General features: G+C 33.8%; 1 protein-coding gene and 1 long non-coding RNA gene across 2 annotated transcripts; both read right to left on the reverse strand.

Moving 5' to 3' along the window:
• Positions 1 to 6,736: 6,736 nt before the first annotated feature.
• LOC140052550 (uncharacterized) lies at positions 6,737 to 11,311 on the reverse strand. The gene is made up of 2 exons (XM_072098159.1): positions 10,617 to 11,311; positions 6,737 to 10,529 (listed from the first exon to the last, which is right to left on the reverse strand). The coding sequence occupies exons 1-2, from the start codon at positions 11,309 to 11,311 to the stop codon at positions 6,737 to 6,739; spliced, it is 4,488 nt and encodes a 1,495-aa protein (XP_071954260.1).
• Positions 11,312 to 13,557: 2,246 nt separating this feature from the next.
• Positions 13,558 to 15,638, reverse strand: LOC140052226 (uncharacterized). Its single transcript, XR_011845596.1, has 3 exons — positions 15,546 to 15,638; positions 14,226 to 14,323; positions 13,558 to 13,819 (listed from the first exon to the last, which is right to left on the reverse strand). It is a non-coding gene; the product is annotated as an uncharacterized lncRNA (long non-coding RNA).
• Positions 15,639 to 16,373: the final 735 nt, after the last annotated feature.

Here is a 16,373-nt window from a genome sequence, read left to right on the forward strand (position 1 = left end):
ACAATTGAACGGCGGCAGTGTCGTTGTACAATTGAACAGCGGCAGTATCTGGTTGTGGACATACCTGGTACAATTCGTTCTGGTATGCGTCTGTCTTTATTGATTTAGGCCTATTGTCAGCCTCAAAATCTACAAAGACAAAATATTAGTAATTATACTACTACCATTATTTACTGGTAAGTGTTATATTAATACTACTATATTCAGCAACATAACGTACCTCTACCATGCTTTCTTCCTGATGTTTTAAACTTCTTTCGTAGAAAGAGTAAGACAACTATAATTACAACAGTAATTATAACAGATGCAGACGAAATTATAATGTAACCCCGTACATCAGTTTGCAACGAATTGGTTGGTGTATCCGTAAATAAATCAACAACACCAGTAGTGACACCAAGATTGGTTGTTGTAGTTGGTTGTGTTGTTGTTGGTTGTGTTGATGTTGGTGGCTGTGTTGTTGTTGTTGGTGGTGGTTGTGTTGTTGTTGGTGGTGGTGGTTGTGTTGGTGGTGGTGGTGGTTGTGTTGGTGGTGGTGGTGGTGGTTGTGTTGGTGGTGGTGGTGGTTGCTTTGTTGCTGGTCGTGGTTTTGGTTCCTTCGGTACCGTCTCCCGGTCTGGCGATGATGGATCTGGAATAAATAAATAAAATATTTAACGCGTAACATATAAAATCATCAATGATAAAAGACATTATTATTATTGATCATTCAATAGTTTAATACTTACAATAATCTATCTCAAAATTATTTTATGAAAAAAAATGCAAACAACAATTGTTTAGTGGGCCTACATACCTTCATGCCCTCCAGGAATACATGGTGCAGCCCTATAAAAACAAAATATAATTAAAATGACAATTTAAAGTGATACATTTAAATATGCATAACAAGGTGGTGGTATTTGTTGAGTTGTTTAATATTGTGTTATGTGGTCAAAAGACATATTTGTGTAACCACCATGGCATAATAACGTATTTACCAATCAATATATGCTTCGGTTTCTGATAGGCTGGTCCTCAATATCATCCGATTTGTTTTAAAATCATTCTATTGGACAATACGTTTGTCAGATTAGTTTCGATTTTAGCAAGCGATTTCTAGAAATATATACGTTGTGGCTTATTCTGTTCGTTGGTTGGTTGGCTATCAATCAGTCCTCAGTCCCAAAAATCCTGTTTTTTAATTTGTTGTCGATCCTTCATGGAAAACTGAAATTATTTAGAAGCTGTGGAATAACTGCCTGCTATTTTTATAAAGGCAGAAATAGCAAATTCGATCAATTATTATACTGTATTTTGAAATTGTAAAAGCAACAATTAATCATTAGGCCTATATGTAATTTTTTTTTTTATATTTAAAATATTGTTAATTTTTTGTCTGTCAAATATCTATTGAACCCCGTTGAAAACAAGCTGATTTATTTCTATTAGGTGAAATTATTTTGTTTTAAGTAAGATGCTTTGTTTTGATTTGATTGTTACTCGTGGTACCCGAGTCTAGGACTCTCTCATCTTCTCCTCCACCTGGACACTATTGAGCCAACTTTTCAAGTCCTACTAGTTCTTTACGCGTCGTCTGACGGCTCTGAAACATGGCATGCATATAGGGCCTACTAGGGTAATAGATGAACAAAGCTAAAGAGAGAAAATGTTCGTACTTCAACCGGATGCAGAATTATGACTTCATAAACATGGTACCAATCGAAAAAAAGTGCGATTTATAAAGGACTACTCCTCCCTTATTCGTTGTAGTATTAAGCTGGCATGAATATAGGCCCACTACAGGGCCATGTCCTCAAACCTATAGAGCCGGATTTTTAAATTTCAAACCGGATGCAGCCATATGACGTCTCGAAGATGGTACCTTGGTACCAAACGATTTTCGTCGTAATATAGCCGTTTGGTGTCATTTCAAATGTATTGACTTGAAGAATAAGAATATATACAGTAAAGCCTATTTATGATATTGTGACGTCACTTCTGCTCCCGGAAATAGCAAAACAAAAACGTATTTTGGTAGCGAGGTTGTTGATGTGTATGTGACGTTACATCCGGTCTTATGACGTCATTACAACTTCTTTTGCTGTACCCCGAGTATCGCACATTCGTGTTTTTATTTTCCAATGGCCTCTTCCTATATTTTTATTATTCAATTAAGCTCAATAGAGGTAGGCTTTTTATTATTATTCAGTTATTGTTTCCTTCTCTCTAGACTACAGGAAAAAATACTAAATGGAATAAGTGCATGCATAATTTGGGCTTTAGCCTTCTTACTCTCTGATTATTGCTCATTGGAAAGTAAGTCTATTATGATTAATAACCATAAATACGTCTTCTTATTTATTATTGCACTGATCATTCTGTCTATTATTAATTGTTTGTCAAAATGGACTCAAGTCTTCATAACACTAAATAAAAACTGAATAAAAATGTTACTTAACAAAACATATACAGTACACAATCTATATGCTGTGAACGAGGCAGTAATTCATTTCATAATGGAATTACATAAAAGTCTCAGATTAAATTTATTTGATACTGAGACAATAACAGAAATAATACAACAACAAATGATTTTATTTTAAATGTAGTTGTACTTACCCTAAGCATGGTGGTCTCTGTGTCCTAATTAACGCAAATTGGCAAACAATGATTAGGAAAAATAAAATCAACCGAGGTACAATTGTTAAGAATTTCATTGCAGCAACTACAAGAAATCACAAGCTGATCACAATGTCAGCCCACAGAATCTGTTAGCTACCTTGTTTGGCTCCATCAGTCTGATTTGCATAATATCAAAAGGAAAATGTTTCCTTCTTCCGCAAAATTATCTAAAATATTATATTTTTTCACGAACAATTGAATTTACAGGAAACAGCTTTACGTTAATTTTCTGCATTGTGTTTTGTATAAATGGAAATTAATTTAAAAAAAAGTTCAATCAGAATTTCTTTAAAGAATCACAGTATTTACGGTATTTGACAGTTTTTTACCTTGGACCATGGTATTAAGTCGGACCTAAATAATGTTTTTAAAAACACCTAATAATTAAGAAAATAACACTATTGTATGGCCTACAATGTATCATAAAAATACATTTATGTAAAAATGTGTATTCTTTCACATCAATATGCATATAACACACAACAAGTTTATGTGACATAATTTCAAAGTACAGCGCTTTTGATAATGGTTTCATAGAGCGCTGTATCAAATGTGTAATGTAATTGTAATTTGTAACACACAATTGTATTTAACCTAAAACCAAATTAGAAGTACTTAATGATATAGGATGGTGCAATATGTTGTTTCTTGATACTGTTTTTATTTTATAACTTAATTATATAAGTGATCTACGTAAACACCTTATATGGGCGATTTCCGTTCAATGTTCTACATTGTTAAAAAATAGTTAATAATATTATTTGTAAGAATAAAATATGTTCATTGACTAATGATTATATCAAGTTATTCGAATTCTGATACAGCATATAGAAGTATGGCGTTAATGATCTAAATCGGAAATAATTTATATGAAAAGAGATTAATGTTAAAAGGAGATTTATGTTTAGATTACATGAATTGATTTTAGGACCATTGGTAATATTTGTTAAATGTTCACACACAGTGTCACAATCTTTGCGATATTTAAAATCGTTAGTTCTTCCTTAGTCTGGGATCCAGACGGAGTTTTTTCTTAATATTAGTAAAAATATAAATATTTTTGCACATATGGCGTTTCATACGTGTATTACTTGAGTTTGGATACTCCGTCTGGGGAAACACGCAAAAGTCACGTGGTTTGACACCAAGAATTCTTGGTGCATAGATTATCCGGTTGACTAGTTTCAGCTGCATGCGATTGGCTACTCACTCGTACACTGTTTTAATATTCATGTTTCAGAATTTCAAAGACTCAACAACTAAGAAGGTACGCATGCGCTATGTTACGTTTAGACAATGTGTACTTGGGTACATTAATGAAAGTTTCTGAAGGCTAGAAATGATTTTATAACATTTGATGGGATTTTTCCCAAGAAAACTCGTCTTGCTTCTCCGCAAATCAAACATTGAATGGATCATTTAATATTACGCGGAGATAATTTGATTTAATTCCCACCCAGACCCTGTCCTGTTCTGTGTAGTGGTGTACAACTCCCTGGACTGGTGTAGCCCTGTCTGTTGTGTGTGAATCCTGTTGTGTGCCGGTGGTGGTATGTAGGCCTACCTTATTGGTGTTTTATTTGGCAGGTCATACGTGCGAGTTGAGTAGGACCTACGAAGGAGGCCTAGGCTAAGGACTAAACAATTTATAAACAAAACAACTTGGCAACACGATTTCATATTTCAACAGTCTCGATCGTACATTCAGCACTGTACGTACTCGATCTTTTTCATTTTGAAACAAAATGATCATTGGTTGATTTGAAATCCATATTTACATACCGCCCGCCCCATATAGCCAAATGCGGTATGATAACCTACGTCATTCTTATTGGATGTTTGCGGTCTGCAAATCGATTTCTATACGTGTTTCACAAGTCTGTATTTTCAGACAAAAATCGCGGTCGAAATAAAAACAAATAAATAAAAATAAAAAACAATACAGACTTGGAGCAAGTCTAGTTCTTCCTGTGTAAAAAGAAATTAAAAACATTCCAATATAGTGTTCCAGTTATTTTTGTGTATTTCATTGAAACAGGAATTTAATCGGTTACCACCTTTTTAGTCGCGTGCAATGCGACTCTACAGCTGACTATGTCGGTCGGTCGGTCAGTCGGTCGGTCGGTTTGTCAGGTTTGTCGGTAAACACTAACTCAAATTTTAGCACGCGACTGAAGCCAACTATAATGGCCTTGTTAAGGAAGCCTAGCACTTTTTACTTTCTTGTGACCACGTGTCTTTCGCTTTACCCTTTTTGTTTAGAAGTTATATTAAACGAGGTATCAAAAACTAAAAAGTACAATTTTTGTTAAATCACAATTTATTTAACATCGTTAATTATTATGGTATCTTTCTTATAATCTGAATTGTGTACAATAGGCTTAGCATTACACTCATAATACAGTTGTTATTTTTCTTTCAAATTTATTTAACCAAAAACTCCATAATAACATATTTATTTTTAAAATACATCATTTTTAGTTTGTGTTTTCAGAAAGGCTATTTTACTTATATGCGTAATATTTTAGAAATAGAAGCCAGCGATTTAAGCAGTAATAATTAAAATGTATCTATATTATTAATTGTAAAACAAGAATTTTACTAAAATAATATATATATATAATATATACAGTATCATAATCCTTTTTTTCAATTTAAACTTTTTGAAAACAAAATTTAGCTACATTAAAAACAGCATCACATTTATATTAAGCTTAGTAACAAATAATTCACAAAAAGAGATGCTATCCTATTTCACATGATTAGATCAGAAAGAGCATATAAAAAGAAATTCGATCGTTTCGATTTTTTTTGTCGCCTTCAGAAAAAATCCTATAGCGTCAAGACTACTCATGAAAAATGGCGGTAAAATACATGATTAAAATCTTTCTTGTTAAACTATCTTATTTTTGTTCTTATTTGTGTTCGAGTAGAGAGGCTATAAACTCAGGGGAGGAAATATCCTCCAATTTCACCAAGAAAAAAAGGATGAAATGAAAAAGATGAATGCGAAGTTTGAAATTTAGATATTTAGAATGATAGCAAGAAATGATATATTTAATGAAAACCGTAAGGTTAGAGTCCATACACTGTGCAAGTCCAAGATGCGATTTTGGGCTCTGTCCGTATGTGAGACGCTTCATACCTGATGTTATCGTAGTACAACTACTACTTACAATTTGTATTTATAGTATAAAATATTGCAAATATAGAAAAATATATTGAACAAATACAAATACATACAGATTACATTGAAATATTTACGATATAAAATATTGAAAATATAGAAAAATATATATATTGAACAAATAACAATACAGATTATATTGGCATTCCATCAATTATATTGCATCACCAAACACATTAAATGATTCATGAAGCGGGATCTCATATACACTGTCACGAACTCCTCTTACGTATGTTTCCGAGCGGTTGAAAATACTTTAGGAACTCCCTTGTGACATAAAAGTATACACACAAAATCCACAAAGTTGTAAAATAACTCAAAAACAAAGCTTTAATTTCAATCAACTTCAACTTTTAACAATCCAGTAAGCACTTTAAACAACAGCTTCACAATGACTTTACAATATAACATCCAACCTCTAATCCAACAACCTTACAATAGTTTACATCCCTTTATATACAAGATGCTCCCATCCTTCTAGATCATTCTTTATACTTCTCATTATTACATGATTACAGTTTCTATTAATAGCACTTCTGGAATGTTCTTGATTGTTCTTATTAATTATACATGGTTTATTAAATCAAAACATCTTATTCTAGAATGTTCATGTAAATACTATGTTACTCTATATGTTAGGGAATGGTAATTTATTACACTCCCCCCTCTTTCTGAGCTCAAAACTCTTTCTTGGAGTTTTGAGGGGCAAGTATACACGGACGTGGCAAAATATAACATTTTCGTCCTATAAACCTGTTTAATATATGTATATAAATTCAAACTACATTACGTGAAAACCAAATTCTCATTACAAACAAAATGTAAGAAACAAGTAACTTATAAACATTAAAACCTATTTTGTCTATTTGTAAAGTAACCCTTGCTTTAAGTTAATGGTTTTCGTGACAATCCGTCAGCATTACCATTAGAAATACCCCTTCTATGTACAACAGTAAAGCAATAAGGTTGTAAATCAAGACTCCATCTAGTTAGTCTTTTGTTTGTCTCTTTCATTTCAACCAACCATTTGAGTGGTTGATGGTCAGTAACTATCTTAAATTTTCTGCCTAGTAGATAATATCGCAGACTTTCGACAGCCCATTTTATAGCTAAACACTCTTTCTCTATAGTTGCATAATTCTGTTCTCTTGGGAACATCTTACGACTAAGATACAATACTGGATGGTCAGTACCATCAGGACCTAGTTGACTAAGTACTGCACCTAACCCTCGATCTGACGCATCTGTTTGCAGTATAAACTCTGCATTAAAATCTGGGTTTCGTAACACAGGGTCTGAACATAACGCCTGTTTTAACTTTACAAGTGCATCTTCGCACTCAGGCGTCCATTTGATTTTATCTGGATGTTTTTTCCCCGTCAGATCAGTTAGAGGTGCTGCAATGTCAGCATAATTAGGAATAAACTTTCGGTAGTATCCTGTCAGGCCAAGAAAAGATTTAACATCCTTCTTAGTTTTAGGGTTTTCCCATTGTACTACCGCTTCTACCTTAGTCTTTTGAGGACGTATCATTCCCTCTCCAACTACATACCCTAAATAATGCACTTTACTATGTGCGAAACTACATTTTGCAGGTTTGACTGTCAGATTAGCTTGCTTGAGGGTCTGAAAAATGTCCCTAAGATGATGGATATGGCTTTCCCAGTCTGGACTAAATATTACCAGATCATCCATATAAGCTGCTGCATAAGATTCTTTCTTGCGCAACAGTTGATCCATCATTCTTTGAAACGTTGCAGGAGCCCCATGCAAGCCAAATGGTAAATACTTAAATTGGTACAAACCCATTGGTGTTGAAAAAGCTGTATATGGTTTTGACCGTTCAGTTAATGGAACCTGCCAGTAACCTTTACATAAATCTAACTTCGTTATAAATTTAGCAGGACCAACCCTGCCTATTATTTCATCTATTCGAGGCATTGGATATGCATCAAACTTGCTCAAGCTATTCACTTTTTTGTAATTTACGCAAAAGCGAGCTGTACCGTCCGGCTTTGGTACCATGATATAAGGAGAGGACCAGGGACTGTGAGACTCTTCTATTACCCCAAGTTCCAACATAGATTCTATCTCTTCTTTTACTTTGCCTAACTTAGCCTGAGGAATTGGATAAGCTCTTAATCTAACTGGGTGTACCCCTAGGTTCATTTCAATATCATGCTTTATTACAGTAGTTTTCCCTGGCTTGTCCTGTAACACTGAGTCAAATTCAGAAAACACCTCCGCTAAATCTGAAAGCTGAGATTCATCTAGTCCTTCACCAGAATCTAAGGTTAAATTGGAACTAGAAATATTTGACCAAGAAATGTCCTTATCCTGACCCTCGTCTTGTCCAGTTACATCATTTATAGCCAGCATAACCTCAATAGTTCTACGATGAAATTGTTTTAAAAGATTTATGTGGTAGACTTTTGACTTTTTCCGTTTATCATTAGTTTCCACCTCATAGTTTACTGGACCTAGTTTCCTTAAAACCTTGTAAGGACCTTGCCATTTTGCCTCTAATGCATCGTTACTAGATGGTAAGAGTAATAGGACTTCATCACCTGGACTAAATTCTCTACAAACAGATTTCTGATCATATTTTTGTTTTTGCCTTGTTTGGGATAGTTCAATGTTTTCCTGGACTAGATCTTTCATTGAAGTTAATCTATCTCTCATTTTAACAACGTGTGAAACCACACTTTGAGGACCTGTCACCGTGCCTGTCCACATTTCTTTCATTATATCAAGTGGACCTCGTACCTTCCAACCATACAATAATTCAAATGGAGAGAACCCAGTTGACTCCTGCGGTACCTCCCTATAAGCAAATAATAGGTACGGAAGCAATTTATCCCATTCTCGGGGATCATCCTGAACAAATTTTCTAATCATAGCCTTGAGGGTGCCATTAAATCTTTCCACTAATCCATCGGTTTGTGGATGGTAGGGAGAAGTAGTCAAGCCCTTAATTGAAAGTAACTTATAAATTTGACTCAACAACTTAGAGGTAAAGTTAGAGCCTTGATCGGTTAAAATTTCTGTTGGTACCCCTACCCTGGAAAATAATTTAATCAACTCATCCGCTATCTTTGGAGCTTCAATACTTCTCAGTGGGATAGCCTCCGGATATCGAGTTGCATAATCACATATAACCAAGACATATTTATTTCCTGTCTTACTCCGTGCTAGTGGACCAACAATGTCCATAGCGATTCGGCGGAATGGTTCACTGATTATTGGCATAGGAATCATCGGGGCCTTCAATTTAGTTTTATACTTTGAAGTTTTCTGACAATTTTCACAAGTGTTGCAATATTCGGTCACATCCTTTCTAATACCAGGCCAAAAGAATCTCTGCTTTATCCTATCTAATGTCTTTTTCCTACCTAAATGACCTGCCAAAGGAATATCATGTGAGACTTTCAATACACTATTACGGCAAGGGTATGGAACTACTAATTGCTCTATTGGTTCTGTCTGGTGTTTAGTGAAAACCTGCCTAAATAAAATTCCATCCTTACAGACTATCTTTATAGTGTCATCATCCTTCTGTACTAACATCTGTTCTCGAAGTGAAATTAAAGTTCTATCCTTAACCTGATAATCCTTAATTTTATCTCTGCCAATATCTAAAATGTCTAATTCACTATCTTGGCTAGATTGAGCTTCCTTTGTTTTTGCAAACTCTTTCCTAACTTTTCGTTTCTCACTTCTGGTTTTATGAACTTTTTCCTTGGGAGGGTTGTTACTGAGTAGTTGGCCATCTAAATGTCCAAATTCTTCTTGAAAATTAATCACATCATCTAACTGATGTGAAATAACCCCAGAAGCTTTTTCCGACTTTAATTCGTTTTCCTCTCTTAGTTTTTCTTTTCTAGCATGATCTCTAGTGGCAACAAAACTATGCCTATCATGATTCTTATCCCTCTTCCCTAATAAGTCTCCAAATTTAGGAAAGTCCCTACCAAGAATTACATCTCTTGGTAAATCGCTGCAAACGCCAACCAACAAATTATGGTCTTCGTTATTAATCTTAATATTGACGAATGCAGTAGGATAGGCTTGGACATGGTCATGGACGCACCTGCATGTAATTTTAGCTTGCTCCGCGCGATTAATTTTCTTAGCCGCTACTAAATCAGAATGAACAAGTGTCATATCACATCCAGAGTCTATCAAAATTTCACAATCACACCCTTCAACTAGGCCTCTACAAATGTAAGGTGTACATGGTTTTGAAACAGTATCTGTCTTTGTCGACAAAAAGCCATCCTTACTTCGACAAAATCGTTCTATGTGGCCTACTTTTTTGCACCGTCTACAAACGAGAGGTTGTCTAGCGTCAGATTGTGATTTATGAAAGTTATCAGGGGGATTATTATTACCCTTACTGTCAACTTCAGGAGTGCCTTTCACTGTTTTCTCCTGGTTGTTTCTATTTTCGTGTTTTCTATTTTGAAACTTTTTCTCAAAATCGATACCTTTTCTAGCTTGAAAATAATTATCTGCTAATTCTGCAGCATTTAATCCAGAATCTGGTTTATGTTCTTTAACCCAAATTTGTACCCCTGTGGGCATAATATCTATTAATTGCTCTAAAATAACAATTTCAGCTAAATCATCTTTGCTTTTATCAGCAGGTCTAGCCCACTTAGTAAATAAATCTTTTAACCTAACATACATTTCTCTATAACTTTCTTCACTTTTCTTTTTAATTGACCTAAACCTTTGCCTATATGTCTCTTCAGTTATGTCATACCTTTGTAATATTGCTTTCTTCACTATGTCGTACTGGTTACTTTCTGTCACTGGTAGTGATGCATAGGCTGCTCTTGCTTTGCCTGTCAAATGAGGTATTAGTTTTACTACCCAGTGTTCTTTTCGCCACTCATAGGTGTTAGCAATTCGTTCAAACGTAGTGAGATAATTTTCAATATCATCACTATCAGAAAGTTTTGCAATCTGAACTTCCTTCAATCTCATCATGTCTTTTAATCGTTTCTCCTCACTGTCCTTTTGCTTATCCATTAACGCCATTACTAACGCTTGCTGTTTCTCCATATCTTCCCTACGTAAACGTTCTTGTCTTTCCATATCTTCTTTGCGTAAACGTTCTTGTGTTTCCATATCTTCTTTGCGTAAACGTTCTTGTTTTTCCATATCTTCTTTGCGTAAACGTTCTTGTTGTTCCATCATCTGCTGCATCATAAGATTCTGTTGTTGCATTTGCTGCTGCATTTGCTGCTGCATTTGCTGCTGCATTTGCTGCTGCATCAACAACAAAACATCTTTTGAAGATGAGTCAGCCCCTGTAGGGTTATGTCCACTGGTTGGTCCAGACTCTTCTGCCTGTTGTTCAGGTTGTACTGATTGAACTGATTCTACATCCGAATCAGTTTCATCGCCACCGCTGTATTCTCTACCGGATCTTGTTGTTGATTGTTTATCAGCCATATTTTAAATCTGGATGAGGGTCTTGTTACTAGTTAATCGTAGTTACCGAGACGTTCACAAGTCTACTGTTCCAAATAAATAATGTACTGTTCTTAAAACAATGTTTGTGTACTTACGATTAAACAAAACGTAGCACTGCGGCTTCCGTAAAATATCACAGTATCGTAAGTACCGCTTTCACAAAATATCAATAAAGTACAGTTGATCCTAAACAGCCACCAATCTATGGCAAAATACAGTAGATCAAACTGCTACCACAAAATATCACAACCGTAGATAAATACACAGTTAAGTCGAACAGTAGATCGAAATAACCGCTGCCACCAAATTATGTCACGAACTCCTCTTACGTATGTTTCCGAGCGGTTGAAAATACTTTAGGAACTCCCTTGTGACATAAAAGTATACACACAAAATCCACAAAGTTGTAAAATAACTCAAAAACAAAGCTTTAATTTCAATCAACTTCAACTTTTAACAATCCAGTAAGCACTTTAAACAACAGCTTCACAATGACTTTACAATATAACATCCAACCTCTAATCCAACAACCTTACAATAGTTTACATCCCTTTATATACAAGATGCTCCTATCCTTCTAGATCATTCTTTATACTTCTCATTATTACATGATTACAGTTTCTATTAATAGCACTTCTGGAATGTTCTTGATTGTTCTTATTAATTATACATGGTTTATTAAATCAAAACATCTTATTCTAGAATGTTCATGTAAATATTATGTTACTCTATATGTTAGGGAATGGTAATTTATTACAACACATACATTTGAATAATTGTCATCTTAAAAGGTATAACTGATGCCTAAAAACAGAGTTTACGTTAATATACAGGATTTGTGTCCATTATGATAAGGTAAGAAAATAAAAAGGAATCAATAAAATAATTAAATTATTACCATCAAGTCTTTTGATAGTTTTAATAGTTTATCTTTTAAATCATTCGTCCATTTCTTCTGAGCCTTATGTAAATTATGCATAAATTCGTTTGTTAATAAATGCTTTAATTCATAGCAAAATAGTCTCCAAATTATTTTTTATTCCTGATTTTGTTTCTTTTCTTTTCTTATTACTAAACACGATTTATAAATGCAAAAAGTAAATATTGAAGTAAGTTCATTTACTGTTTTCGTTTCCGATCCTTTAACAATATTACGCCATGTTATATCAAACTTTTTCTACAAAACAGTTCGAGATCAAAAACTTAAATACAATCCATATGGGTTTAATCTCATTACATGAAAATAACAAATATTTTTCATTTTTAATTTCATTACATCTTTCACATATGTCATATATAGAAAGATTCCAAATTTGTAGCTTACTTTTACACGCAAGAATGTGCGATGTAGTAGTTTGAAATTGAATTGCGCAACTTTTGTGATATGTTGCATAGAAAACACCTTGTTCAAAAAGTGTAATTTTGAAATTCTATCTCCCATTTTCTTTGTGCTATAGGAGTTGATATTACATTTTCCACAAATAAATTATAAAGTAGTTTTGCATTAAGTAAAAGCAAAGCAAATTGTTTGGTGAATTCGTAAATGAATTCGCGTTGCTAACAGTGGTACTAACATGTGTTGTTAGATCTAATCGTGCCGTTGTTAGATCCAATCGTGGCGTTGTTAGATCCAATCGTGACGTTGTTAGATCCAATCGTGACGTTGTCATTTCTGTCGTCAATTGGCATATTCCAGGAGTTAACTCTATAATAAAGTTTAGATATTTCAATAATGAGTGATAAGTCATTCACTTCTTGCTTGGTCGGACAAGTAAACATTTAATGTAAGGTAATAATCTGACAATAGTTGGAAATTGATAATAATCATATGCATTACTACCCAAACAAGTTAAGATTTTATAAGCCAGAGTATGATATTCTCATTAAACGCCATCAATATGTTTTATTTTAATCAATCGTGGTATGTTCAGTTTTTTTTAATAGACAGTAGGCCTACATATATTGTTTCCTTTTCTATATTATTTTCATGGACGTAATAATAGCAGCAACAATCCATATTAAGCCTACTCGTTCAATATAATAGATGCATTAGCTATTTTCACTTGGTCAGAAAAAGTTAACGTTGTTAGTTGGGTATGCATGTAATAATATTGTAAACACGTTGTTAATACTCACCAGTAGATTCACAGATAATGGTGTTTATCTTATCAGTTGCTGAACAGTCCATGTTTTCACTATTTACGGTATTTGAAAATGTTCCATCATACACATTGATTATTGCGCATCCCTTGTTGAGATTTTTCTGGGGTAGTTCTGATTCTACATGGACATTAATTATACTACGAGAATAGATATGAAGAACATCTAAAACGTTATCTATTAATTGATCGTATTCATCAACACTATTTATAACAGTAATGTTCCCGCCAATCATTTCGCATTCCCGTTGAACATCAATACACGATCTTTGTTGATTGCTCACTCTTTTAAATGTATAGCAGTTAGGGTTGCTGTATACGGTTCTAACTGCAAACAAACACAACATTACACTGACAATTAGGCCTACCGAAACATCAAAATGCAATAAGTATCGTTAATAATTAATTTAACCGCTATTTAAACTGTTGTCTTATATTCTCAGACTCATGCCCTTAACAATTTTGGCTATTTGACTCGTTTTAACGGATTTGACTCGTTTTAACTGATTTGACTCGTTTTAATTGATTTGACTCGTTTTAACTGATTTAACTCGTGTTAACTGATTTGACTCGTGTTAACTGATTTGACTCGTTTATTCTAATTGTATTATCATCACGTATTACATGTTTGTTTCTGTAACTTTCTCTTTTGTATTGTTTCCCTTTTATGTACTGTGTTTTTAGCAATTAAAGTACATTAGTTAATCAATAAATAAAGCTTATCACTGTAGCACCTGTATCTTGCGTTCGTCCTTCTGGATCTTGGATTTTCCATCCTCCATTTTCAGGGTATATCAGGGAGCAATTATTCACATCTGAACAATCAAAACCACTGTAAAACACAAATAAATAAAATTAATGAATAAGAGATTTAATTTCGAACTTTGCGAATGGCCCGTTGTTTCGTTTATCTTTATAAATACAAATACATAGGTCTATATAAAATCATGTTGTATCTGTTTTAGAAGAAACTCGACCAATAGAAACATTCATAAACTTAAAAAAACAGAATCATATATCATATCAATTAATATTAAGTGCTAACTTTCAGTATTTCGTGTTTAAGTTTCAACAATCCAAAGTTAGCTTGGTCAAGACAGTGGAAATCGGCAAAGGTTCAGGCCACACTTGCTCCATGGTTCTGGTAGTAGATCAAGATCTCGGATATGGTCCAGTGTACACAAAATGCTCACGTGCACTTTAAAGTACCTATATCTTTCGAGACGAGTATAGACCCCCTTTTATGGTTCAAACAGCCATTACTTTAAAAGTAGGCCTTCTTGTAATCCGTAATAATCAATTTCTTGATTGAACTTACGACGATGAAGATAAATAACTAATATTACGGAAGTTATTGCAGTAACTTAGTTTTAGCGTTTTTTCCATTATTATTATGTTTTCTTTATCTTTAAGAATTACTATTACTGTTATTATGAAAAAATGTCAACGAAGAATTCAACCATTCATTTTATGTTTGAGAATATTAAATGTTAGTATGAAGACTTGTTGTCGTACAGAATGTAGATCTAGATTTACATACATAATACTGTCAATAATGTGCCCTGATGGAAAGCTCAATAAACACGGTGATGTTCCATCATGTTAACTAGTAGGTCTATACACACCTACAAACACAATTATATATATGTTTTTATTCGACGGTTATTCTAAACGAATATTATCGTTTGTAAAATCAACACTATTTCGATCCATCTAGGCCTGTTTGTGTGCGTAAAAGAATAGCCAATGGCCAATGGCCAATGTAAATAGGTTGGGTAATCATCAGGAATAGTCCTGAACAGGGAGATGAGCGCCCCTGCCCACCGATGAGTTTCGGGATCCCTTTGACCCGGAGGGAGGGTCCCTACCAAGGGTTACAGGTCCCAGGTTTTTAGTTGTTTTTAAAATTAATTAGTGTTCCATGACCTTCTCATCAAAATTAACGTCTCTCATTGTTGTGCTATGTCAACATAATGTCAATGACGGCGAAATGTCTCCAATAATGGGTATAGCATGCAAACAAGTAATAAGTAAGTAAGTTTGATAATACTTACGGAGGACATGTTGCACCACTCCATGTTATTAACATGCATATTACCGAGACACATTTCAGCCATTGTGAGCTGTGCATGTTGCTGCTTCCACAACTATCGTTTTTTATAGAATAACACGGAAATTACTACTGTACCGTACTTATTATTATAGAGCAAGGACGTATGCGCAATCCAAGCAAGTTGATCAATGGCAACCGACAGTTTGAATACTCCATCGGTGGTGATTTGTCAAATAATATACGTTGCGTTTACATCCTTGCGTTGCGCGTCCTGTGGGAACCACGTTTAAGGAAATAACAAAAAACGTCGTAAAGGAAAAAAATGTTATACTGCAATATACACTACCCTGGCAAATATAACCGAAGTATGCTTGTTTTACATACATGTTCACGGCTTGTTTTTATCTATTTCTTAATTCTCAGTCAATGTATTTTATTAACCAATAAGCTTTTATTCGATACATTTATGTTTTTTTTCCCATCGTACTAATTCATTGTCTTTTTAAAATCTTGGTTTGAGCTACAAACATGCTTATTAGTATAACTCTGTGTTCAATTAATAATATTATAATTCTATTATTACACATATCAATATAGCCTACATAATACATATTAACACAATTAAAATAATTTTTTTTAATAAAAAAAAAATGTATAAACTAATATTTTCCCATTCCCATTTTTGTTAGCCTTTCTCTCTGTCCTATATTACATATCACATTTTTTTCTTAATAGAATGTCATGTTTGAAAAGTTTTTGTTAACTGGCAGTTATTTGTAAAACCTACAAATATCTATTTTTTGGTACAAAATAAAAGAAAATATCACAA

The sequence above is a fragment of the Antedon mediterranea genome, chromosome 6 (assembly GCF_964355755.1).
Source record: "Antedon mediterranea chromosome 6, ecAntMedi1.1, whole genome shotgun sequence".
In the NCBI taxonomy this organism is placed as follows: Eukaryota; Metazoa; Echinodermata; class Crinoidea; order Comatulida; family Antedonidae; genus Antedon; species Antedon mediterranea.

What these genes read in the sequence shown, in the direction of transcription:
- LOC140052550 (XM_072098159.1), bottom strand. Translation starts at nt 11,311, where the DNA reads ATGGCTGATAAACAATCAACAACAAGATCCGGTAGAGAATACAGCGGT. An exon ending in AAGAAAGCAATATTACAAAG is followed by an intron (nt 10,530 to 10,616) that starts GTATGACATAAC and finishes AATGTATGTTAG; the next exon opens with GTTAAAAGATTTATTTACTA.